General features: G+C 35.1%; 6 protein-coding genes across 6 annotated transcripts in view; 3 read left to right on the top strand and 3 right to left on the bottom strand.

Moving 5' to 3' along the window:
- LOC102594640 (adenylyl-sulfate kinase 3) overlaps positions 1–1,586 on the top strand; it is a 4,821-nt gene extending 3,235 nt beyond the window's left edge. Inside the window, exons 3-7 of the mRNA XM_006363769.2 lie at positions 186–335; positions 418–536; positions 634–718; positions 1,006–1,052; positions 1,322–1,586. Of these exons, the coding sequence (XP_006363831.1) occupies positions 186–335; positions 418–536; positions 634–718; positions 1,006–1,052; positions 1,322–1,420 (500 nt within the window). The 3' untranslated portion in view covers positions 1,421–1,586. The remainder of the gene's footprint in view (positions 1–185; positions 336–417; positions 537–633; positions 719–1,005; positions 1,053–1,321) is intronic.
- Positions 1,587–1,839: 253 nt separating this feature from the next.
- On the bottom strand, positions 1,840–2,418 carry LOC102596623 (uncharacterized). Its single transcript, XM_006363775.2, has one exon. It carries the CDS (start codon positions 2,416–2,418, stop codon positions 1,840–1,842), a length of 579 nt encoding a protein of 192 aa, XP_006363837.1.
- Positions 2,419–2,867: 449 nt separating this feature from the next.
- On the bottom strand, positions 2,868–5,165 carry LOC102594301 (uncharacterized). Its single transcript, XM_006363768.2, has 4 exons — positions 4,835–5,165; positions 4,376–4,526; positions 3,449–3,519; positions 2,868–3,326 (listed from the first exon to the last, which is right to left on the bottom strand). The coding sequence occupies exons 1-4, from the start codon at positions 5,063–5,065 to the stop codon at positions 3,102–3,104; spliced, it is 678 nt and encodes a 225-aa protein (XP_006363830.1). The 5' UTR covers positions 5,066–5,165; the 3' UTR covers positions 2,868–3,101.
- A 1,366-nt stretch (positions 5,166–6,531) lies between these two features.
- On the top strand, positions 6,532–12,432 carry LOC102593973 (peptidyl-prolyl cis-trans isomerase CYP65). The gene is made up of 11 exons (XM_006363767.2): positions 6,532–6,897; positions 6,994–7,056; positions 7,155–7,258; positions 7,621–7,712; positions 7,816–7,905; positions 7,998–8,073; positions 8,154–8,527; positions 10,021–10,277; positions 10,375–10,663; positions 11,632–11,739; positions 11,850–12,432. The coding sequence occupies exons 1-11, from the start codon at positions 6,770–6,772 to the stop codon at positions 12,057–12,059; spliced, it is 1,791 nt and encodes a 596-aa protein (XP_006363829.1). The 5' UTR covers positions 6,532–6,769; the 3' UTR covers positions 12,060–12,432.
- Positions 12,433–17,490: 5,058 nt separating this feature from the next.
- LOC102593647 (protein SHORT-ROOT) lies at positions 17,491–19,496 on the top strand. Its single transcript, XM_006363766.2, has one exon. It carries the CDS (start codon positions 17,721–17,723, stop codon positions 19,266–19,268), a length of 1,548 nt encoding a protein of 515 aa, XP_006363828.1. The 5' UTR covers positions 17,491–17,720; the 3' UTR covers positions 19,269–19,496.
- Positions 19,497–22,011: 2,515 nt separating this feature from the next.
- LOC102593325 (uncharacterized) lies at positions 22,012–27,203 on the bottom strand. The gene is made up of 3 exons (XM_006363765.2): positions 26,828–27,203; positions 25,262–25,839; positions 22,012–23,091 (listed from the first exon to the last, which is right to left on the bottom strand). The coding sequence occupies exons 2-3, from the start codon at positions 25,808–25,810 to the stop codon at positions 22,240–22,242; spliced, it is 1,401 nt and encodes a 466-aa protein (XP_006363827.1). The 5' UTR covers positions 25,811–25,839; positions 26,828–27,203; the 3' UTR covers positions 22,012–22,239.

Below are 27,203 nucleotides of genomic sequence, written 5' to 3'. Positions count from 1 at the left end.
CATCAAACCACCCCCCCCCCCCCCTCCCCCCCCCCAAAAAAAAAAAAAAAAAAGGAGGAGGGATCAAGCAATACTTTTATCCTTATTGCTCATATTGCCTGGTTTCTGTCTTCAGTCTATGAGGCATGAGCTGTTTGCATTGGCACTTCCTGTTTTTAATTTTTATATATAAAACATATTTTCAGGGAAGAGCACTGTGGCATGTGCTCTAGGTCGCGGTTTACATGCTAGAGGAAAACTCACTTATATTCTTGATGGTGATAATGTTCGCCATGGTCTAAATCGTGACCTTAGTTTTGCAGCTGAAGATCGGGCAGAAAATATAAGGCGGATCGGTTGGTTGCTACCTTCTCCACATTTCAAAGCCATCATATTGTTCCTTCTGGGATCTAATAATTGCAAATGGTTATTTTACAGGGGAAGTGGCTAAGCTTTTTGTGGATGCTGGAGTTATTTGCATTGCCAGTTTGATATCTCCCTACAGAGAGGAGCGAGATGCTTGCCGTGCTTCACTACCTGAAGGGGATTTCATTGAGGTTTGTACAATCATTGGTACTCAATGGATTAGCTTCTCAAGTGACACCTTGATTGTTTGGCATATCTAAACAGCTGTTTGAGTTGGCTAATTTTTAGGTGTTCATGGATGTTCCTCTACATGTATGTGAGGCAAGGGATCCTAAGGGATTGTATAAGCTAGCTCGAGCAGGAAAGATAAAAGGTTCTATCTGTTATCTCGGCATCTCTTCCTTTTGTGACTAGGAAGTATATTATGTAGTTGTATACTTGAATACACTCTTGCACTAATGAATTAGATTAATTTTGAGAAAGAAAGAGAATTGAGTTTGATTCTCTCTTAGCTATTAAAGCTACCTGGTCCTTGAACTTTTGTGTCCCTGCTGCTGTAGGCAGGAGATCCCCCTCTCCTCTGCTGATTTTGTTTTTGTGTCACTTGGATGAACTTAGCTCGTGAAGGTGATTATAATGTGGGATTTTGCCAATTTGCAGGTTTTACTGGTATTGATGATCCTTATGAGCCACCGTTGAAATCAGAGGTAAGACAAGTTTCTCTTCTTGCTTAAACTAATTTGACATGCTGATCGATTTGAGGATAGAGTGGTAGCTCATATATTCAGTAATTGTCAGTATTCAGATAATCAGCATTTCCCTAACTTTAGGGGCTTGTACTACATTTTGAAACTGAAGATAAGTAATTTCAATCGTTCTGTTTATGCCATTGAGACTCAACTTTCTTTGGATGTGGGCTCAATTGCATTATGGCTTTTTCTCCAAGCTCTAATTATATCTGGTCTTTGTTGTGCAGATAGTGTTGCGTCAGAACCAAGGGCTATGTGATTCTCCTGATGACTTTGCTGATGTAGTGATCTCATACTTGGACAAAAATGGATACCTGAAAGCTTAACTGTTCAGGACCTTATGTTCAAGCGAGATTCAGAGAGATTTAGTTTCCCCTGTGTATAAGTGGAAAATGATGTATATAGATTTAGTTTGTAAACTGAAGGTTAGCACTGCTATTATACAACGCTTATGATCATATCACAGAAAGAAGCATTGCATTCATGTGCTAATTTGAAATATTGTCTTCTAAACTTGCTTCTAGAAACCCTGAACAGACTTAACTTTGGGAGTATCCCCTTACCCCTAATCTTGTTCAAGTGAAGCTAATAACGATGTTTAGTTTCTAGAAACAAGAACCATAATTGAGGTTTGGTTTTCAAATCAAACATGGGCTCTTGCTAGTTTATTGATATGGTTTCTTCATCTAACCAGTCAACGAGAACAAATAGATAAAATGATAGCAGGAAAATGAATAAACAAAAATCAGAACTTAATTTTGGATTTGCATACAGAAGTTGCATTCTGGAATTTGGTGAAAACTGAGATGTCACAGGTGCTAACTGTTCTGGCTTTGAGCTTCAAGACCTTCCATACAGTGACCTTCCCATGTAAAGCGGTTGACGAAGTAAAATTCAAGCAACCAGAGAATAGATCTCCTAAGAAATTAGGATTCTTAGAGAAACCATCTGAATCAACTAGCACAGTTGTGTTCAAATCATGATTTGCTCTTGCTGGAATGGTGTCTGCTTCAATTGGTGCTTCTGCTGCTGGATCTCCGCGATAAGTCACATAAGCTCTGCTACTGTCATACTTGAAGCTACCATAATTCCTGTTATGGATAGTGAGGATTAGGCCAATTGTTATGTTGAGGTGAAATGCTGGAAATGGCTCTAATCTTACTGTCTCTAATGTGACAGACTGAGTTGTGACTTTTGGACTTTTTGGCTTAAGGATAGTAAAATATAGAGTAATGGCAACGATAAGAAGAATAATTAAGAGAATTGCTGTGATGCCGCAGCCTATTTTGAGGGCTTTCTTTGTCCTTGAATTGCAGCATCCCATGGTGCAGTTTCTGCTGAGAAGAATAAAGGGAGATTTAGAGGGTATTTACACCATGAGTGTTGATGATTACTCATTGAAGGATCAGCATGTGGAGATTATTCCTAGGTGGCTTTGTATTAACCGATTATTAGACGGTTCAATTCCTTATGTTCAAGTTTTCTGAGATTTTTTGGCTGCTTCTCATTTGTCACTGTAATGGTGATGATAACAATAGAAGAAGAGTTGTTTAGTTGAGGTTGTACAAGTTTACAAGTATTTAAGCTTCTTGTTTGTATCTACTAATACATTGAGGGCTTGTCAGGTCTGCACAGCTACTTCTTTCAAAAAAAAAAAAAACATAGACCAAAGAATCACTAGCGCCTTCACTAATAACACCGGGCGATCCTCAGTTACAAATGAATGCAGAAATGCTTTGCCTTGACACCAATTACCAGTGGCCGTATTAATAACCAAAATTTTAAACTTAATATAGAAATGTCAAAAGAATTTAATCAGACGGAACTTCTTCTTCCTTTTTTTGGCAATACAGTAACAGTGTCAATGTCTTTTTCTGGAACTGACAAGGACAACAGCTCAGGTGGCCTAACATAAAATACAGGCTCAAATGAGCCATAGAAACTTTAAAGAGTAAAAGAAATGAAAAATGAGTGCTGAATAATGGAAGCGTAGTCCATCTACAGGTGTTAACGTCGTTGAAGCCTTGACTGCATATTTCTGGCCACAGCAGGGAGCCATCTCTCCCCCCTAATTTTTTTTAATGCTGCAACTCTTTCTTCCTCTCTTTTGGCAGCTGCTTTAGCTGCTGCTTCTCTTGATTCTAGTCTAGCCAATGATTTCTGGCAAGCATTTTTAGATGCAGCTAAAATATCCATCCCATCAACAGCAATGGACTTGATTTGGTTTTTGAACTGTGGCAACCATCATGGGCCATGTGAGAAGGTGAAATAACAAAACAGCGGAGGTGGAAAGAGAGTTCAAAATAAAAGATTTCACCAACTCTGAATCAAAACGAGAAGTAGAAAAGACAAACCTCTTTTGAGTTCTCCTCAAATTCCTTCCCAGGACGAATTCTTGGTTTCTTTCTGGGTTTTTGGAGTTCATCTAGCAACAAAGCAGGGACACAAATGTTTTAGTTTTAGGCTCTAGTCTTACTACTGACATCTACAGTGTGCACCCTCTCAACAATATGCAGCTATAGTTGCTCAGATAGCAATGTGTTCAGGCGGCGAAGGAGGCAAAGTAGTTAAAACCCACCTCATTCACCTAGTTCTCCCTCCTGTAAGTCATTGGGCGATGAATCACTGTATGCCTAAAATTTTTGTGTGCTTACTCCACAAGTTCTATATGAATTTTCATCATTCCTTTCAATCACATCCTTGACTTTCTCCATCTAAGTAGTGACCATCAGAACAAATTAATTCCAATCATATTAGTCTAGTAAGTAAAGTGAAACGCACTAAACAAACCCCCCACCCCCAAAATTTCTGTAGTTTGGTCACTTGACTCCTCAAAATTTAAGGGTAGTCATTCAGCAGATTATTCCTTTTGTTAGTTTCTGCTAAGTGTTAACATCTCTACTAAAGCGATGAAAGAGTAGGTGAAACAAAAATTCGAAATCTAAACGATAGCCTGGAAATTTAGGATGAAGGAATGCAAGTTGCTGTTAGAATTTAGAAATTGGCCTGGCTCTTCCCGCCAGCATGGCTAAAGACATTTTTATTTATTAAGAATAAATAAGTATGGGAACACTGTAGCATGGCTTTTCCATTATGCATCTAATAAACTTTTATCCCATAAGTGAAAGCAAGTTAACACAGTATCAAGCTTACGCTTCTATTAAACAAGGTTGGTCAATGTAGTAAAAGTTGGGATTTAAGAATGTTAAGCAAACAACAAACAAATTTTAGCAGACATAACAATCATCAAATTACTTGCTTGATATTTTCTTTTCTTTTACCTGTGTGATCAAACACAATCCCAGGTGGAGCACGCCTAAACAACCGGACTCCACCTCCATTCATTGAGGGTGTATCTTCCTGTGAAGCATCATCAATGTCTCTCACTATGTCTAAAGTCTTGTCTAAAATGTCTTCTAAAGTCTTCAGGCCCTGTTAGTGTCCATTCATGAAATTTATTCATCAAGCAATGACCGCAATAGCAAAAACATGATAGACCATAATGTTGTTCAAGGCCTTTAGGGAAAATTACTACAATCTTATCAGTTCCAATTGTCATGTTATTAGTGCTAGCATGATAAGACAAACTATAATTAGGCTATGAGAATAGAGATAAAAGACTCCCTAGAATCAAATCTATCAAAATGAAGGGATTTCTAGAGTATTAAAATAACATCATTGGAACACTTAGTTAACAAGAGTTGCAAGGTGTATACTCAGGTAAGCAAATGAGAAAATACCTTTATTTGATAATGTTTGAGCTTCCGGGGTTGGATAGTATCTATTTCATCTTCTTGGAATGGATGGGTGATAGATTCTCCGTTAGTAGCAGTGGCTGATGAATGAACTTTGGCGGTAGTTTTGCCGAATGTAGTTGTAGCAGCAACTGAATCTATGGCGGCTCTCCAATCAGCATCTCCATCCTCTTCACTGCTGCTGCTACTCGTGCTTCTTCTCCGGTCACCACCCATCGTCGCTGATTGCTGAGTAGTTTTTCCTGGGTTTCCGGCGGCGACAGTGTTGGCCCAAACAGTTTGAGACTTTTGAGTTACGACGAAGTAGTACTGGGCCTCAAGCCTCTAATTCATTGGGCTGAACTTAGAGCCCGTTTGGATTGACTTTAAAAAAAAAATAAAAAAAATTACAAGTTTTTTTTAAAACTTCATATTGAATCAAATTATAACTTATAAATTGAGACGAATAATATGATATAATTGTTCCTTTTTTCTTTCCCTTTCGACTTTTAAGATATTTCATAAATAAATCTAGTTTAGAATAAGTTTAAAACATAATTATGATTCAGTTTTGATTTTAAGCTCCAAATATTCAAGTGATTCAAATAATAATTAGCCATAATTTTAAATCTTTTTTCTACTATATTTTCATTCCTTTACTCAATAATAAAGATTCAAAATTCACTTATATATATACTATAAAGGGGAAGCCGTGCTTTGCAAGGTCCCAATCATTATTATCTGAAATTCGTAATGTTTATTTGTGGTATTTCACCGATAAAATTTCAAAAAATAACTATAATAAAATTAAAAATAAATAATTGAAAAGACATGATAAATATAAAATATAAATGAAACCCATAAAATATTTTCATGACTCCAGCTTATGAAGGATCTTTAAGTAAGTTTACAATTGAAATTTTAAATGGATTCCACTTTTTTTTCATTGGATGAAGAAGAGGCAGCATATAACAGTTTTTTTTCCATTTTTTCATTGGATAAAGAAGAGACAACATGTAGTAGTTATTTTTTAAAAAACTTTATTTTTTCTAATAAAGAGCATATAGTAGTTAAATGAAGAAGAGGCAGCCAAGGGGAATAAGCATGCGGCACAAGCACAAGTAGACGTGTTGACGGTCTGCTGCATGCTATTCCCCTTTATTAGATAGTAAAATAAATATATAAAATAATATATTCAAGTGATTCAAATAATAATTAATCATAATTTAAATTTTTTCTATAATATTTTCATTCATTTACTCAACAATAAAGATTCAAAATTCACTTTTATATATATAAATTCAAACTTTCGTTATAAAAATTGGTAGTTGAGTATATTTATAATTTAATCACTAATTAATTGAAATGAGCACTTTTATTAATTCTAATTATGAGTTTTGATAAATTTAACAAACAACTAATTTTGAAAAATTTAACTTTTCATATGTTTTGTTAAATTTGTACTTATACTTTATATCTAAAAATAATATAGTTTTAAAAATTAAATCTGAGCTCCAGTTCACATAATATGTTTTTTCTATATAAAACAATAAAAATGCCCATTTTTATTAAACTAAGGTTTAAATTTGTTTAGGAAACTATCACAGCGATCAAAATAAAAATTTAACAATAACGAGGTTAAATGTAAAATTACCTCTATAAATACGGGTCGGGCCAATTTCATGACGTGTATCATATATTCGGGTTCAAGTTAGGTCCAGATTTAGAAAAAAGGGAAACACACCGGAGAAGAAGGTTCAAAGCGGCCACCGTCTTACGGAGCAGATATTTATCTGATACTGTAAAACGGTATCGCCAAAAGAAGCAATTTCAAGAACACAGTCAACAAGATTTCTTGTTTCTTGGAAAAGATAAGTGTTCTTCTAAAACCCTAATTGAGAGAGATTATAGTTTTTTCAAGAAAGAAGTGACAATTACATCATGGGGAAGAAACAACACAGTAAAGATCGAATGTTCATAACCAAGACAGAATGGGCAACTGAATGGGGTGGCGCTAAATCCAAAGAACTTAAAACCCCTTTTAAACGGCTTCCCTTCTATTGCTGCGCGTAAGTTCCTTTCTCTGATATATTGATTGTTTCCATTATTATCGTCTTTTTTGAAGTTTATGTTTTGTTAAATTTGGCGTGTAATTTTATATGCAGTCTTACGTTTACACCGTTCGAGGACCCAGTATGCACAAAAGATGGCAATGTCTTTGAAATAATGTCAGTATTTCTTGGATTTCTTGCATTTAGAGTTTCTTTTTCTTGATGAATTTTCATCTGGAGTATCCATTATTATAGTTTTCTTTTTCTTTTTGCAGGCGTATAGTTCCATACATCAGGAAATATGGGAGGAATCCAGTGACTGGGGCACCTATGAAGCAAGAAGACTTAATTCCTCTTATTTTCCACAAGAATTCTGAAGGTAATATCTTGTTTTGAAGATATCCAATCTGTAATTAGCTTTGGAATTTGATTGGAAGTCCAATTGCACATGAATTATTTACTTAAAAAGAAAAAAAGAAGTAATACTTATAGTTGTACAAACATTGTATTTGTCTTCTGAGATTGAATGTGGGATGATCGATAAACACTTATGCCTATTTCATTCACAGTCGTCCATTCAAACTTCCATCACAGTTTAAGGATGAAATCTTGGGTCTTTAGCCTTTGGTAATTAGGGATAGCTATACCTAGAAATTCTACTAGCTCTAGGGAGGGCATTCATATTAGTAGTTGTTGTCATTTTCCAGGAATGGGTTGAAAAATGGTGTTTTATTGTTTCAGGAGAGTATCATTGTCCTGTCTTGAACAAGGTTTTTACAGAGTTCACACATATAGTTGCTGTAAGAACTACGGGAAATGTTTTCTGTTATGAGGTATGGATATTTGTCTCCTGACCACTATTCATATATATCCTTTAAAGAAAAGAGCATCGTCTATTCCTTGTATGGAGAGTTTGATCCCGGCTTTCTTGCTTAGGCAGTTAAAGAACTGAATATCAAAACAAAGAACTGGAAGGAGCTTCTCACTGATGAAGCATTCTCTAGAGAAGACCTTATAACAATTCAAGTAAGCTTCTAAACTACTATCCTTCCCCTTAACTGTTATATATGCTTGATGAGAATGTTGTTTATATGATATATTTGAACATCTAACTGCAGAATCCTAATGCACTGGACACCAAGGTGCTTCTAGATTTTGATCATGTTAAGAAAAGTTTAAAGGTTGACGATGAAGGTGAGTGATTCTCTTGATCATACAGGTTTTGCTGCAATTATGGCTCCACTTCTTCTAATAAGTGCTTGGTACTTCATCAGAAATACAGAAAATGCAATCTGACCCAACATACAACATAAATATTACTGGGGACATCAAGCAAATGCTCAAGGAACTTGGAAGTGAGAAAGCGAAAGAGATTGCACTGCATGGTGGAGGTGGGAACAAGGCACAGAATGAAAGAGCTGCTGCTCTTGAGGCTATTTTAGCTGCAAGATCACGTATCAAAGATGACGCAAAAACAAAAGAAAATGGTGAAGGAACAGCAAAGCAGACTTTCAGTATTGTGGATGCTGCATCTGCATCAGTTCATGGAAGAAGTGCTGCTGCTGCAAAGGCTGGTTCAACTGATAAAACAGCTGCGCGGATAGCTTTGCACATGGCGGGTGAAAGGACTCCAGTAAATGCTAAGCTGGTTAGTTTTTAGAAAGCAACCATCTCGTTGCTTTCTTTGGATCAATTCACAAAGAGTAAATATTAAACTTGCATGCATTTTACCTTTTCAATTGGGAACCTTTATGTTCATGCTAGATTTCCAGTATGTCTGGTGTGCTTTTTAGAATTTGCCCATGTTACTTTCTGGTCTATTTCTAGAATTTCTTTTTATAACTAATTATAGATCATAATTTTGTCACTTCACCTCGTATTGAAAATAGGGCACAATGGAAGAAAAGATCTATATAGGCAAATACCTATTAATTGGAAGCATGTTTTAGCCACGTCGTATTTACTTTAGGTCTTAGTTTTTCTAGGAGTTTGCTGGTGCTATATGAGATTTGTATGCCAGATGAAAGTATTGAGAACCTCTAGTAATTGCTATTATTATTATTATTTTTTATGACAAGGGAAACCCGCAGCCGCTACCCTTTGAGTGCGCACAGGGTAAAAGTCCCGCTCCTATGCAATAGCTCGCAAACCACATAGGAGAGGTAACCCGCACTAGGCAAGCCTGGTGCGACGAGCTCGACCCAGAAGGCAAACCCCTTGCTTTCGTTGGCAAGGGGTTTCGAACTTGAGACCTCCAACATGGAAGTCCCAAGCTCAAACCATTGGGCCACCCCGAAGGGTTATTATTATTATTATTATTATTATTATTATTATTATTATTATTATTATTATTATTATTATTATTATTATTATTATTATTATTATTATTATTATTATTATTATTATTATTATTATTATTATTATTATTATTATTATTATTATTATTATTATTATTATTATTATTATTATTATTATTATTATTATTATTATTATTATTATTATTATTATTATTATTATTATTATTATTATTATTATTATTATTATTATTATTATTATTATTATTACTGTATTGTATTATACAAGCCTAGATGAGTTTAAATGGAGAAGCATGGTCAGTAAGGATTCATGCAGCTGACCCTAACTTGCTTGGGATTAGGCATAGTTGTTTTTTTGACCTCCTTGTGGCTTGTCAATATGGTTTCTTCATCTGGATAATCCAATTTGCAACTATTTCCCACAAGTGTAAACTTAGTACAGATGTATTGTTATAAGAATTTTCTGCTGGTGTAATATTCCTTCTTCACACGTTAATTAAGAAACATATAACTTTGTTATGGGACACAAACAAAATGTTTTATACACCTAGCTAGTTATCAGTTGTGCCCTTTTTAATTGTTTGAAACAATTGACTTTGACTTGCATTTGGAATTTTGCATTCTATTTGGTATTCTCTTCGCATAGTTTTTGTTAAGATTTTCTTGCTGGTTGGTTAGTCTTAACTTCTATAATGTTGAGGTGCAACAATTTTTACTTGTCCAAAAAATAAAATAGAGACACTCAACAAGAAAATAACACATAGAACCATGATAGAAATCTGTTGTTTTATTCAATGTGATTTATAAAGCTGTTCAACTCTTTCAGGTTAAGAGTCGTTTTACCACTGGTGCTGCTTCTCGATCCTTCACTTCCACCTCCTATGATCCGGTAACAAAGAACGAATACGAATATGTTAAAGTTGAGAAAAATCCCAAGAAGAAAGGTTATGTCCAGCTGCATACAACACATGGTGATTTGAACATTGAGCTTCATTGTGACATAACTCCAAGGGCATGTGAGAACTTCATTACTCTTTGTGAACAAGGATATTATAATGGAGTAGCTTTTCACAGAAACATCCGGTAATTGATACCTTTTTCACTTGAAAATAGTTGTAAAATCTTTGTTTATCAATAGGAAATATTGAATGTCAAGGAACTTATTTGTCCACTTGTGCAGGAATTTCATGATTCAAGGCGGTGACCCAACTGGCACAGGGAAAGGAGGTGAGTCGATCTGGGGTAAGCCCTTCAAGGATGAAGTGCACTCTAAGTTGCTGCATTCTGGTAGAGGTGTTGTTAGCATGGCTAACTCCGGTCCTCACTCAAATGGCTCACAGTTCTTCATCCTGTACAAGTCTGCCACTCACTTAAATTTCAAACATACGGTCTTTGGTATGGTTGTTGGAGGCTTGCCAACACTTTCCACCATGGAGAAAGTCCCTGTTGATGACGATGACCGACCTCTGGTTAGTAGGAAGAGTAACTCTATATTAACTCTCATTCTTCAACTTAGATCTTGAATCATGCCTTGGTGAATCAATGAATATGCTTTGTTTGTGTGTTTAACCAACTTAGGGAGAAATACTACTATAAGAGACTAGTTATACCAGCACTGTAGCCGAAGTAGCTACTCCATTTATGTAACTGAAAGCTTATGTGGTTAGTTCCCATTGTTGAACCAGTATTACGTGATTACACATTGATATGCCGAATACTGATATATCTCAAGAGCCTATCCAATATGATCATGTCAAGAATATCAGTTGACCTGCTCAGCTTTTGGGGTAATTTTTAATTTTTCATTTAAATTACTAGAAACAGCTCATAATCAAAGACCAAACAAGTCAAGAATCTTTTTTAACCTGTTAAGCTTTTGGATAAGGATGATTTGAAGATCTTCTCAATGTAGACCTGTACTGCACTTGTGTGTTAATTTATCTTCCTCCATTCTTGCCATCATGCTTATGCTTTTTCTATCTGTGGTTATCAAAATGGTATGCTAGCATTTTTTTTATAAATGAATTACTTGTCTAAAGGGAAATAGGGGGAAAGATCTTCCATTCCTAAAGTTTGACTTGATTTTCAGGTTTCAGCAGAAAGCGGAGTGATAGGATCATATCAGGATTTGATATATATGTAAAGAGCTGTAAAAAGGATTGTAGTTGTGCTATTTCTGCCAATTGTGAGCTGTTGGGTTGTTTTATACCATCACATATAATACTTTCATTTTCCAAAGAAGACTTTATGTTCTTCCAGATATCATTTATTTGTTCATTTGTCTGGCTATTTTCATTCAATCCTCCATTTATCTTCATTTCTGTCCTTTGGACAGAGCCCAGACTTGAAAATCTTGCTGCTTTTTCGCTGCACATACAGTATTTTCATTTCTTAATCTAGATATGTTTTGAACCTTTTGCTTTTACTGTCTGTGCAGGAAGAAATCAAGATAATAAGTGTAGAAGTTTATGTAAACCCCTATGCAGAGCTTGATGAAGAAGAGGAGAAAACAAATGATGACAACAAAACTGAAGATGAAGACAATGTTAGTATTATTCTTTTTCTTTAGCCTTTTAATGACATCCATTTTGCTTGTTTTGTTGGATCTATTAATACTCTGTGTCCATCTCTTTTCTCTTCCTTCCTGTGTTCCAGGAGAAGGTTGGATCATGGTACAGCAACCCTGGAACTGGAACCTCAGATATTCAAGCTGTTGGCAGTGGTATTGGGAAGTATTTGAAAGCAAGGGCTGCACAGGCCGATTCCAAAACTTCTTCTGATAGCAGTCTGCCACCTATTTATGCAGCAAAGAAGAGAAAAACAGGCACATCAACAGCAGAACTTAAAGATTTTTCAGCATGGTAAAATTGTAATTATCTGTTATTACTGTGACATTGAATCACATTCAGCAGACAAGTGTAAGACGGAAACCAAATGGTTAGGATCTACACTCTCAATGCGAGCTTTCTTGTTAAAGATTGTCAGGATGATTCAGTGTGATACTTGATAAAAGCACATGAAGAGATGCTTTGGGTTGAGTTTTACTGTTATTTAATCGACGAGAGGAACTGCTATCATCTGTAACATATTCAATCCTGATATTCTGAACTGTAGGTATGTTGTTACATCATCAGGTTTTAGTAAATCTGTTTGTACTATGAATATTTGATGATTCTAGGGCTAGAGTTTCTCCCAAATGATTTTTAATTTGGTGGAATTTACTTTAGTCATTTAAGTATTATGATACTGTCAAAGACTATTTTCTCTGCCAGGCCGAATAAGGGAACATATGGAAAAGATGGGAGAAACAAAAAAAAGAAAAAGAGAAAAGGAAATGCAGAGTTGGAAACAATCTATTACACTTGTTTTAGACATTTGGTGACATTTTTTTACAATTAATTGTACTATTATTAGCATTTATATAGGTTTTTACTGCTTCTCCCCTTGTTCAGAATGGTGGTATGAGATTGAGGTTTTGATGTTCACTTGCATGCTAGTCTCCAACTGATTTTCCTTGTCAATGGGAACTATGATTGATGGAATACTCGACATGCTTGCTAGGATTATGACAAGTTAGGTTTGTTAGAGTGGCAATTGAACTTCGGTTGGTAGTTCAAAGTTCAAACCGCGGATTTGGAAGGGATTTTAATGGTGAGGTTCAAACGCAGGAAGGAAAATATTCTTCCTTTAAGTGGTAGTGCTCCGTGAATATTGAAGGAGTTGAATTGTTGACGTGTTTTCATGAAAGCTTTATATATATAACAACCTCTCTTTTAAGATGAAATCTTCCATCTTTTTTCGCGTTTTATTTATGTTCTTTTGTTACAGGAATTACTTTTATTGGAATGAGTTACATTTAGTTGTCGCTCCATAAACCTCACATTTAGAAAGTGATATAGAGTGTCACGTTGTTTGTGGTTGGTTGAAAGGCATGATGTTTCAGGTTTGAGCAATTTTGTTACACATTTGTGCATGAAAATCTTGTGAATATGACTCTACTAATAGGTGTTTCAATGTCTTCCTGGGGTACAAAGCATGGGTGGGGTGAGTTGTTCCTTTCATCATGTAACAAAGCCATAAGCCTATTGACAGTAGAAAAGGAAAATAAGGTGGAGGAGAAGTAGCATCACATATTCACATGGTCTGCAACAGCAATAGCTTAGAGAGGGACTTAATAATGAGGGGTGGGTTCTTCTTTTAGGAATCTGCAGCTGACTACTGAGTATTTCTTAATGGGAGTCAGTGGTGGGACTCCAACTTAAACAGAACAAAAGCTGATCCCCTTGTCCCTTGGGCTCCTACTCATGACTCCATTCTCCTCTTTGACTACTTCATTATAAAAGGTAAGTCTCCATTTCAACATTATATCTATCACCCTTGAAAATATTTTTTTAGTCAGAAAAAAGTGAGGGAAGAAAAGAACAACTCTGCAAAAGAGGATTTTAGTAGTTTAGTTTAGTTGGTTGATTACTTGAACTTGAACTTTCAACTTTGTTGGTGTGAGTTTGATTCCTATCTTGTAATTTCCTTCCCATCTCTCCTATATATATAATAATATTGAAAAGTAAAAAAGATCTTAAAACCAAGATTCTTTTATACAATTTACCTCAGGGTCTTATTCAAGGTAAAAAGTACAATACATATGTTAAAGAGTTTGAATTCTGTGTTTGGTTAAAACCTGGTATTTAAGGCATCATTAGTTTTCATCAAGATTAGGATGTCCGAGTCAGAATGATTAAAATGTTTGTACATTTGAAGAAATATGTCAAAAGTGAATACTATATATAGAAAAAGAGAGAGGGGGGAGTTAATTACCTTTTTGGGAATGTGTTCAAATAGATGGGTATGTATGTTTAGGCTCACTCCTTTTTCATATATATACATCCGACTCTACTATACCGTTTACACTTGCCATGCTGAGCGGTATTCATAATTTAATGTAAACTGCAAGACTTGACAAGAATGTTTCGACTCATCATTTTGATTACATGAAAACAAAATAAGTCTGTTTGGTCAACCACTGGTGGGGTTGGTTATATTCACTACATTATAAATTACCCCCTCACCTAGGAATGATTTTTTTTTTTTTTATGTGTATGTTAGAGATATTGAATTTTTTTCTTCATAAAAGTAACATTTTCTTTTCATTTTTTTCATTTTTCTAGAGGCGCAGCTTGTTAATCACACTTTCACTTAGTACTTTTTATGACATCTTGAAATATACATTACAAAAACTCAAAAAGGATTAATTAAGTATTACTCTACATAGCATGGTATATAATTTGTTAGAGAAACAGAAACTGAGTCTATGTACTGTTGAAAAGTTGACCCATAAAACACGCAAACAAGTTAAATATATGTGTTTATTATTAAACCAAACAGGAAATAAAAAATAAACGAAGGAACTAAATTGTGATTATCCTCCAAAGTGGAATTAAAGAGTTGTTTAATAATCTTTCGTAGTCACCTTTTAAACTAATCCAACGTCAATCTAATTTATACACAAAACATTGTCATATCATATCCAGTTTCATTAAAAAAATCATGTGGGGATTATGTTGCTGATGATGTTCTTTTAACTTTATTTTATATAATATAATTGTATTAATTAATATATTAAGCGTCGACGCGTAAAACCAATATGTCTGTTTGACATATTCTTACAGAAAGAAATAAGATTTAAAAAATTGAGTACTACTATATTATATATATATATATATATATATATTAGGAACAACTTAACTTTTATAATTTTCCAACGTTGAAGAAGAATAATTCTTGGGAGAGTTTCCCAAGAGAATATTATATCTTAGAAAATTGGTGTTGGAACAAGACCTGGTTGTGTATAATGACCACTTTGCCCTTGCCCAAATTGATCATATAAATGGACTAGAATCATGAATGCCAATACAAATTGTTCTTTTTTTTCCCTATAAATGTACGTATAGCAAACCAATTGACCATTCTCTGGTAAGAGAAGAGTACAAAGTATATGAAAATTTATCCAATGATTGTTCGTAGGATAGAGCCAAGAATACGAATTGACGATTTTGAGTAATTTTTAGATACCAATGCAATTATATAACACGTACGACTAATAAGGTGAAAGTTCAGTCTACTAAAATTCTTGATGCAATTTAATTCAACTATTGTTTATATTATTTTTAGAGCTTGCTTTTGATAATTAAACTGAGTATGTCCTTTGAACGGGCGTCAGCCCCTAGTTCTCTTTTGAAAAAGCACTACTCATGTTAGCTGAGTTTACGAGCTTAATGCCTCCTCTTCAATATCCCTTCCTTTTTCACCAAGGGCATGTTTGGTTCGAGAATAAATATTTTTTCACTAAAAATAAGTATTTTTTCTACGTTCACTGGGAAGTCTTTATAGTTCTTGCACACTCTTTTATCAAACACTTCAAGTATTACCTCTCTGTTTTAAAAAAAAAATCTAGTTTAACTTTGACACATAATTTAAGAAAATAAAGAAGACTTTTAAATCTTGTGGTTATAAAATAAAGTTATGTCAAATGTACCAAAATGTCTTTTTATCTTATGGCCTCACGGAAAGTTGAAATTAAAGATATTGCCAAAAAAAGAAATGAGTCATTCTTTTTGAAATAGACTAAAAATGATAATGCAGGTATTGACTGTAACAATATTTTAGTTTATTTTATAAAAGAAGACAGATATTGACTTTTTGAAACAAATTCAATTAATTTGTGGGATCAAATATATATACTCGACTAATTTTGTTTAAATATACTCATCCAACGGATTGAAAAAGGTAGACTGTCAAGAAAATACTAGTAGCCATGGATACGCAAGTTCCATTATATTGTCACAAGAAGGCGCGGCAGAAGTATTATCTAGGAAAATGCATGGCCTAGTAAGTAACTATATCTAGTGGTGATGATGTATATGTTATGGGGTTGGGAGAAAAGTGAAGGTGCATGCCCTGGATTTATGTTAATTGTCCAATGTTAGTACACCTTCTGTTAACTGTTACACAATTTGACTATACGAAAAATATTACTCCTATAAGTTACAATCTTTCTCAATACTGATCAAAATTCACATAATTTGATTTTCAAAAAGCAAAATGTGGCATGTAAAAATGAACGGACAGACTATATATCGTATTCAAAGTTGAAGTGATATGCTAATGATGTAGCATATTGTATAGGTTTTTGTTCAAGTATAAGAAAGGTAAAAAAAAGGAGAGAGGGTATCGAATTTTCATCTTTATTTACCCTTTATTTTATTGGTGGCTGTTCTTTTGGCAGGCTTTGAAGATGGATTAGGAGGCAAAAGAATGTGAAATAATAATGTTTTGGGTAGTGGTGGGTTTGATAATGAATAATGAATGATGATAATGAATTGTTGAATCATCACGATGATGCACGCCGGCAGCTTTTCTTCCTTTTTTTCTCTTTCCCCTCAAAACTCATTTTATTTAATTTGTCACGCCTGCATGCTCCCACTCACTTATACTCCCTCTTTTCTATGTCTACTATCAAATATAATCAAAAGCAACTAATTTCTTGGTCTCCATCCACTTTTATAGACTACTTTTTTCTATTATTATTCATACCACTATCTATATCTTTTGTCAGACAATTTCTATATCTCACATCTCTTAACGGCAAAAAAAAGGAACTATTTTTACTCCATTTGAATAATTAGAAAAATTAAAGTATAGCACGACCAAATCCCTATTTCATTCTTATTATTCCATTCTTATCAATGATTTTAATCGAGTGCCTCGATATATAAAAAAGAAAAAAGCAAATTGAAATTTAATTTTTACTATTTCCGTCCCATATTGTAAAATATTTATCTCATATTACTTGATCACTTGCTAAATCAGGATATAATTGATTAATTTTTCTCATTTTACCTCTACAGTTAATATGACTTTGAAAGTTTAAACAAATTTTGAAGATTCAAAATTTTCTTTTTCAAAAGTCTAATTACTTGTCCATTTTGACAAATCAAGAAAGGACAATTTTTTTTTACCTATTATACCCTCAATTAAATGACTAGTTACTTTTAAAAATGTAGAACTTTTCATCCACTTCATAATTAATAGAGGTAAAATGATAAACTTATTATGTCATTAATTGTTTTCTTAATATGTGTGTCAATTCAAAAATAGACAAGTAATTAGGAAGGGAGTATGAACAAATGTCAAAATAATAAAGTTAATCAATCTATTAGTAATAATTTTCTTACTAATTGAGCAAAATAGAAAATGTACATCATATATAGGATGGAGTGAGGGAGGAAGTACTTATTAGTATCTTTTTATTCTATGCCCACTACTTGTTCTCTCTTTCTTTAATTATTTATGTAAATAGGCGTCAAGCTTTTAATTCCTCCCCACTCTTTCCTCCAACAACTCCACTTGAGTTGATCCTTTTGCTTTGAACCCATCCAACAAAATCACTAAAGGTACTACTAGTCTTGTACATTTATTCTTTTTAACTTTGATGTGGCAAGAGAGATACGTACCCCCCCCTTTTGTTAAATGGATACTTTGTTTAGATTAGTTACCCTTCAACAACAACAACAACAACAACAATCTGATCAATACTCTTTTAACTCCAGCAGAACTTCAAGCAGCTCTAGATCTTCTAACAAACAAAATACTACTTATAATTATCATCCACATAATAATAATCAAGACGAAGAATGCTTCAACTTTTTCATGGATGAAGATGATTTCTCTTCTTCTTCTTCTAAACACAACACCAACTATCCTCCTCCTCATTACAATCAATATCAACAAATTTCCAACACTCCCACACCGACAACTACAAGCAGTACCCCGACACATCAATCTCAATCTCAATCTCATCATCACTATGATCATCAGTTCTCCCCAGCACGTGACTTAAATCTCGAATTCGCTTCCTCATTTTCTGGAAAATGGGCGACGGACATTCTTCTAGAAACTTCTCGTGCCATAGCCGATAAGAACAGTACACGTGTCCAACAACTCATGTGGATGTTGAATGAGCTGAGTTCTCCATATGGAGATACCGAACAAAAATTGGCTTCTTATTTTCTTCAAGCATTATTTAGCCGTATGACGGATTCTGGCGAACGATGTTATCGTACGTTGTTATCCGCTTCGGATAAAACATGTTCGTTCGAGTCAACGAGGAAATTAGTTTTGAAATTTCAGGAAGTTAGCCCTTGGACGACTTTTGGTCACGTTGCATCCAATGGTGCAATTATGGAAGCGTTAGAAGGTGAGTCAAAGTTGCATATAATTGATATTAGCAACACTTATTGTACTCAATGGCCTACTTTACTAGAAGCACTAGCAACCCGCACCGACGAAACACCGCATCTCCGCCTCACCACGGTGGTTGCCGCTAGCAGAGGTGCAGCGTCGGTGCAAAAAGTGATGAAGGAGATTGGTAGTAGAATGGAAAAATTCGCTAGGCTTATGGGCGTACCGTTTAAATTCAACGTGATTCACCATGCGGGAAATTTATCTGAGTTGGATATTGGTGCGTTAGATATTAAAGAAGATGAAGCGCTAGCAATTAATTGTATTGGTGCGTTACATTCGGTTACGCCAGCTGGCAATCGAAGGGATTATTTGATATCATTGTTTAGGAGGTTACAACCTAGGATTGTTACAATTGTTGAAGAAGAAGCTGATCTTGATGTTGGTGTTGATGGTTTCGATTTTGTTAAAGGTTTTCAAGAATGTTTGAAATGGCTTAGGGTTTATTTTGAATCATTAGACGAGAGTTTTTCGAAAACAAGTAACGAACGTTTGATGCTAGAGAGACAAGCAGGACGTTCGATTGTTGATTTACTAGCATGCCCACCATCGGAGTCAATGGAGAGGCGGGAAACGGGGGCAAAATGGTCACATCGTATGCATGCAGGAGGGTTCAGTCAGCTTTTATATAGTGATGAAGTTTGTGATGATGTTAGAGCTTTGTTGAGAAGGTATAAAGATGGGTGGTCGATGGGACAGTGTGGCGGAGATTCCGCCGGAATATTCTTGTCGTGGAAGGAACAGCCGGTGGTGTGGGCCAGTGCATGGAAGCCTTAAAATTAAATTAGGACCAATTGGTGGTGTGGGTGGTGAGTCACCATCGAGATCTCCCTATTTGCTCTCACTTTAATTAGTGGATTTGTTTGGAGTGGATATGGAATCAAGAAAGGTACCTTTGGCTTCTTTTTTTTTTGTTTAAATTTTAAATGATGAATAGAATTTTTGAGTTTTTAATTAGTAGTAACATACTAATTCTATCGGATATGATGATTAACCTTTTGTTAACATTGGATTAATTTCGGTATTCAAGAAAAGAAAATTTGTTTTTTCAATAGTTATGTGCACTAATTTTTAGTCTATCAAGTTAATTAAGTTATCTATGATACAAAGTGACTATTTTTAACAAAAATATGATTTGATAACCCATAAAATAAACTTGTCATAACAAGTCAAGTTACACTAATCATTTATATGATTTGAATTTTGGTTAAATTGCACTAATAGTTAATTATATGGACTATTAAGTGATAATTAATTAACCCTTTTGTGAGGAGTTGGTTAGTATAATCCAAAACAAATTATGTCTTTCTTTCTAATACATCCATTAGTCATATCATGGATGATTGACAAAATGCCAATATTGTGTTAAGAGTAATGCACAAAAGTACTCCATCTGGATTCTATTGTCTTTATGGTTAACTAGGAGAACAACAGGACAAATAGCCAATGTATCACTTAAACATAATCTTCCTGAAACATTAAAGCTTCTCAAAGTACTTGTAATTTGTCAAGTGTTTGGTCTAAATTTGTGTCTTGATGGAGTAGGTAATAGGTTCCAAATGATGATATAAGCATAGATGTTTGATGGCTTTAAATAAAGTAAGAATTAAAGAAGACTGTCATTGCAACGTACTAGTCAATAAAGTGAGAGAAGAATGTATATAGTGCTGGTGGGGCTACTTGATAGAATAGTCGAGATGTCCACAAGCAATATAATTGTTATTAAAAAAAATAGAAATAATTGAAGACAATACAAGAAAATGATCATAGGGGTACTTGAAGAGTAGTAGTAGGGTGGAGTTTGAGTGATTATAGCGGGGAAAAAGGGGGTCGTTATCTTTGGTTGGGACCATATAATCTTAGGACGGCCATTAAGTTTGGGAATCTACCAAAAGGTGTTTAGTCTTTAGTGATATAATAGAATATAAATATAACTATATTAATAGAATTATACATAAGTGGCCTGCACGCTGTATAGATAGATAGATAGAAAAGGTCTCTTTCATATATTTTTTTTCTCCATACTTTTTAAGACCACTTGATGGCCTCCATCCACATAAGTAAAATGAACTTATGGCTTCTGAAGTGGATGACTACTTTTGGGTTTTGGCCCACTAAAAGAAAGAAAGCAAACTTACAAACAAACATTCATTCAGTAATAGTTATAGTGGCAAGTGGTGGGAACTTCTTTTGATAAGACCTGCCCCCCTCCACCTTTTCACCTTTTTCTTTTTTATAAAATAACGTAAGAACTTCACCTTTTCTTTATATATGATTTACCAAAAGCATGGCCTCATTTGTTACTGTTTTGTCTATCATTTGGTTTTATTTGATTCTATTTATTGCATAAAGGTGACCTGGTATTTAATATATATTATGGTGATCGAAAATTGACCAAGACTTTATTGTGATGACCAAAATACAACAAGTTGGTTCCGTTAGGGACGATTATTAAGTAAATGATCTTTTTAGTTAACATTTTCGATTATTGTATAGTTTTTTTTTGAGCAAATCAAAAATCTTTACGAAAAAACATTAGATCACAGTCAAGAATTTTGTAAGTTATTATGAACGTTAGATGATAATTTAATATTTTATCTAAAAAAGATTGTAACGTCAAACAATATAGGGGAAAACATAAGACTTGAGTTTAATGTCGATAGGAAAGGATAATTTTTCAAGTGACTATTTTACCCAATTTTTTTAATATAAAAACAGAATATAAATGATAGCTAAAAAAATTATACATTTGCGTAAAGGTTGGTGACCGCCCAAAAAAAGGTTGATAAATCCTTGTCAGTTTTTCACCCGTATTAAAGAAAAGGAATTTAATTATCTAATGTACATTTTTTATTTTTTATTTTTAAAAAAGAGAAGTGTGAAAAATATTGCGTCTAATTAGGCATCTGATGAAGGAAAGTCTTTATATTATCTTCTTGTTTAATGTATGATTTATTATTATGTAATTGCAGTGCTACACAATCTGAAAGTGATTTATTACCCAAAACTAGATGTTTAATAAGTAATTAATTCAACAGAGAGCGACTGCACAACTACTCATGGATACAAATCCAATTAATTAAAATTCATAGGAATATTTTTTGTCTTCTCCGATATAGAGGGAACCATTTTCTTGGAGACAATACAAAGGAGAATGATAAACAAATCTGCTAATTAATTAGGATTATGTTCTATTTCTTCATTTATTGCTTTGTTTTGGTTAAAAGGCAATCACTTGGCTTCTAAACTGTTTCACCATAAGGATAACGAAACGAAGAAAAATGAGTCGTTGAGATTGGTCACTCCGGGTCGTTTGGTAGGTGGGATGGGATTAACTTTATCTCATGTTTAGCTAATTTCATGATTATTTTATCGCACATTCTACATGAAATAGTAAGCAAATGGCGGGATAAAATAAACCCCGGATTAGCTAATACCTCAAACCAAAACATGAGATATAGTTAATTTCCAGCTGTAAAGTTGTCTTGTCTAATGCAGTCAAACATATCAAAAGTGTAAATGGAGGAGAAAGGCGAGCTTGTTTTCACTCAAGAACAGTCATCCTAACTCAAAAATTACATTATTAGGGTTTATGATCTAAAAAATTTACACCTATTGTTATTCTGCATGGAACTGGTTAATCTTTATGGTGAAGAGGGGGGAAAAAATACTACAAAACTATGGAAAAATTATTAGAAAACCGAAAAATTGAAAAACATATTGTACAAATGATTTCCTATTCCTCTACTCAATTTATTTCCTGCCATCTATAAGGAAGTCTCCATCTTTTATGCCAATAAACAGACACTCTGGACCATAAGGGGAAGCCAAAATTGTACTGAAGAGGCTGGTCTACTGGCCCTGACACTCTTAAAGGTAACCACACATACCTTGAATCCTTCAAGTCAGCTGGATTCCACCTATCTGCCATAAAAATAAAGGAACCATGTAGCTCAGGCAAAGGAAGCACAAATGTGCTCTGAGCAAAGAAAGTTGTTTCTCTAAAAACTTTGTTCCCACCGATGCAAGGATTTCCAATGGTCTCCCATGGCCCCATAATTGATTCAGCTGCATGAGCCAGAGCCTCGTTCGGAGCCCAACCAGTGCAACCTGATGTGATCATGTAATAGGTTCCTTCATGCTTGAACAAAGCAGGGGCTTCCCTGTGTTGTCCAACAAGAATCCTTCTCATGGATTGGGTCACGTCCATGTACTCTTCGTTAAGTGGACCAATATGAAGCTCACTGTTGTCCTCTGAGGAGTAGACGAGGTATGCTACACCATCATCATCTTTGAAGAGTGTCATGTCCCTGCTTTCATATCCGTGTGGCCGTTTACTGTACAGATAATTAAACGGACCAGTGGGGAGGTCGCTAATGGCTACACCAGTAGAAGCTTTCGTGTAGTTTGTATCATCAATATGCATCCACATTACATATTTACCTGTCTTCTCATTGTAAATTACTTTTGGCCTCTCCAGTACATTTAATTTGTACAAATCATGTGTCTCGTTACGTTCTTCTGCTGCCAAAACAATTCCTTCATTTTTCCACGTCCACAAATCTTTGGATGAATAGCAACCAACACCGATAACATCAACCTGAAAGAACGAACAGAATAGGGATGAAAAGCCGAAAAATTAAAGCTAAAATTAATACCAGATGAAGAATAAATTTCACCCCTTAGCCAAAAAAGCAAAACCAATCTAGATAATGGACAAGTAATCATTAATCTAGGAACAAAGGGAACATCTAAATAACCTAAACATAAATATAAAGAACATCTCATTTATCGCTACGCATATGATACAGTGCCAATGTTTGACTCAAGCCTGATATCTGAAAGATCACCCCATTAGGTCACTCATCTAAGACGGTTGACACCAAAATGTCCCTTTAAGAGGCACTCATGCTCAAATGATTTCCAAATGCTTCTCAAGTGTCGAGTCTTACAAAAATGCTTAAGATTGCTTATTTGGTAATTGACCTCTGATTGGTTGGTTAAGCCACTGTGGGGTAGGGAATGGGAGGAACTGCCCAATGAAAATAATTCAGTTACACTATAGCAGAAGGTGAGGAGGATAAAATGGTAGGGAAGGGGCTAGGAACCAACACATTTCCATTGAGATCTTTTTCTTGTATTCTTTTTTCGATACAGAATACTGGAAGATATTTACAGCGAAAAAAAAAGAGCATTGTCATGTAATGTGTTCAACATGGCCTCTACAGAACATTTTCAGTGAGATCCAATTACCCAAGTCTTCACAAACAAGGGTGGCAATAAGACAGGATGGAAGAGGATATGGACATGTACGGAAGAAAGCGACCTTCTTCACATGGTTATGGTGGATACAATTCTTACTGCAAAACAGACTTAGAAGTTAGAAAGAGGAAATCGATTATTGGTAGTTGGTGTAGTCTGTGTAAGGAGTAACAGGAGGTTGCTGATCATTTAACTTTACAATGTAGAGTAGCCTCACAGCTTTGGTGATAGTGTCCTCCTTATTGGACTTTGATCGGGTACCTTGAAGATGATGTTAGAAACTGAAGTTGAAGGGTAAGGATTGAGAAAACTGAGGACCAGCGGAAAGTAGCTTAGAAAACTTGGCTACCATGCAATTTTTGGACTACATGGAATGAAAGGAATATGAGATTATTCCAGGCGATGAGAGAAGTTCCAGAATTCAAAGAGAACATTTTGGTATCATTTATCTATTGGTAGAAAGAGCTCGGAACCCAAAGGAGGCTTGCAGGTTGGTAAATGAGATACTCATCCAAAAGAGGGAAGGAGGTGTTGATTAAGAGTACACTATGAGCAAACAACAACATATCCATTGTACTTTCACGAGTGGGGTCTTGGGAGGGTAGAATATACACAAATCTTATCCCTACCTTTGTGGGGTAGAGAAGTTGTTTCTGATGGCTCAAAAGAAGTGTAATGAAAGCAGCATTGGAAGGAAAATAACGACAAAAAAATAGCAAGATAGACAGAGCAAATGAAGAAATAGGTGGTAATAGAAATTGAAGAATAAGATACACAATACTAAATAATACTACTAAAGAAGGAGAACATGAGAAGAGGAGACTAGCCCCCTTCCTCTTCCACATAAAGTACTATAACACTTATCTACCTGCTATCCTTCTATCCTAATCCTTGACCTTCATACCTTCATATCTAGGGTTATGTCCTCACTAAGCTGAAGATGTGTCATGTTCTGTCTAATCACCTCCCCCTAGTTCTTTTTCGGCCTATCTCTACCTCTCCTAAAACCTGTTATAGCCAACCTCTGACACACTTACTGGTGCATCCATGCATCTCCTCTTCACATGCCCGAATCATCTTAGTCTTGCTTTTGTCATCTTGTCCACAACGGAGCCACTCCCACCTTATCCTGTATAACTTCGTTCCTAATCTTATCTCTCCTAGAATGTCCACATATCCATCCGAGCATCCTCATCTCTGCTGCCTTTATCTTCTAAAGGTGTGTGTTCTTAACTTTGCCCCGTACAACAATATAGGTCTAACCACAACTCTATAGAACTTACCTTTAAGCCTTCGTGACACATTTTTATCACACAATATTCCGGACACGTGCCTCCATTTCTCCCACCCTGCTCCAATACCAGTTCACATGTATATACACTTTGAAAGAAGAGAGGAGGGGCACAGAATTCCCTATGTTACAAGACACAGAACAACAATTTAAATAAAGAGAAAACAATAGCATACAGGTTATTCACTTATAAAAATGTATGAAATCCAGGACTTACTCGTGCTGCTCCATTTTTGTGAGCATGATATGTTGGCCCATCTTTATACTCTCCATACCAATAATACATTTTTGTCCTCTGATCATGTAGAATACCTCCCCCATGAGCTTGTATGGGGTTTCCCTCAGTATCCAACCACATTCTCCCAGGGTAATAGTAATAGGTATCATTTGATTTCCTACGAGGGTCTATTGCAGTTCTTTGACCAGGAAAAAAGACATGCCTTAGCTGCGAAGACTCATCAAGAAATTCTTCAATCAAGGTGGTTGGCCGCTTAGGCTTCCGTTTGGCAGCACGTGCGGATCGCTTCCTTGGTGGTGGCATCTGTATATTATCCTCCTCAACCTCCTCAAGCTCACGAAAGTGTTGGTGCTGGTTAATACGTAAGTGTGCACCCCCATGCGGTGCATTCTTTTCGAAAATAAAGCAATATAGATTAAGCAAAAGAAGGCAACCGACTAGGCTCCATAAGAGAACTGAAAATGAGCATCTGCATCCTGGATAGCAACGTATAGTGGTTGGATTCCTGGATTTGTTCTTGAACCTCATTTTGTTCCTTTTTTATCTTGAATGTAATGCTGCAGTAAAGAAAATCAAACCAATGGAGACTCAGAACTATAGTCAGTATATGTGGGGCATACTAGAGACAATATGTACTTGTGTTTGAATGTACCCACACATATCTCTCAGTAAAGGTGAATATTTTGTAAATAAATGAAACTGTGCAACTTGTATTAACAGGCAGAGAAAATGACTAAAATCAAGTTTTCTGAAGTTTATAACTCCATTAGAGTTGACTGCCGACAATATCATACATGCACAATCAATCACTCTAGCAGATTTCTTGAGCACCAACAAAAGATCCAAACAAATGAAACATGTTTATCATTGAGCATACACAACTTGTTAATCGCTAATAACAAAAAAATTGATTAGATTGTCAGAATTCAATTTTACATTGACTATAGGTTGAAAGGATAAGGCATGGTCCAAGTTTTAATGAAAACATAAGCCTTAATCCAAATTACATATAAGTGAGTTGAGATCCATTTCACATATAAGTTTGTGATGGGTAGGCCAGGCCCTCTATAAAATAGAGGCCAACTCCCCTACTAAAGTTATTGAGATATAAACTGCACATACAATGTTTGGAAGGTTTTAAGGTTTGCATCTTCTTCTTTTTTGTTTTTGTGAGAGTGGAGATTAGTCTCAGCTTAAAACTCCAACCTCAATCACTGCTGCTACAATGTATTTGAACAGTATGTGTTTTTCAATATCAACCCAAAGATTGCAACTTTATCACAAGAAAAACATTAAAATATCTACACAGATTGTATGTTACGATGCACTTGCAGTCCTCTATGATCTTGACTATCAATTGACATAAAAGCAAAAGTTTCAGCATTGATCAGCTCAAGATCCACAAATTGTGAACCTTGATCAGCAAAAAGCCCACAAAGTCTTGACAAAATATGTAAGGCAGTTGAGAGAAATTATTTAATTCTCATAAAGGAAGAAGAAAAAGGGGAAGTATATGAGTCAAATTGTGGGTGCAAACAAGCTTACCTGAAAACAAGCTAGCTGAAGATTGAACGAAATCTCTCGACATATGTTTCAATCGAAGCTGCTCTGTCAGTTGAGCTAATCATCAAGTTGATCAGCTGTTGAAAAGTTAATTTGGGTATTTAATTTCTGCAATATCTTGCCCCAACATACCCAGATTGAAGGGGAAGATAAGGGTTAATGAGTAGCAAAGGGAAAGAAGGTTGTGGAATAAGCTGTTAATTGGATCTTGGAATGTTAATAATGATGATAACTTGAGACCAAAGATCCTCCCTTGGCCCCCCTAAATTCCACCTATCTATGCTTACTTCTCCGATCTCCCCCTCTCTCTCTCTCCACACCACTTCCCCACTTTCTTTAGTGTTGCAATGAACAAATT

The sequence above is a fragment of the Solanum tuberosum genome, unplaced genomic scaffold (assembly GCF_000226075.1).
Source record: "Solanum tuberosum cultivar DM 1-3 516 R44 unplaced genomic scaffold, SolTub_3.0 scf00441, whole genome shotgun sequence".
Taxonomy (NCBI): Eukaryota; Viridiplantae; Streptophyta; class Magnoliopsida; order Solanales; family Solanaceae; genus Solanum; species Solanum tuberosum.
This window is presented reverse-complemented; position numbering and strand designations above follow the sequence as displayed.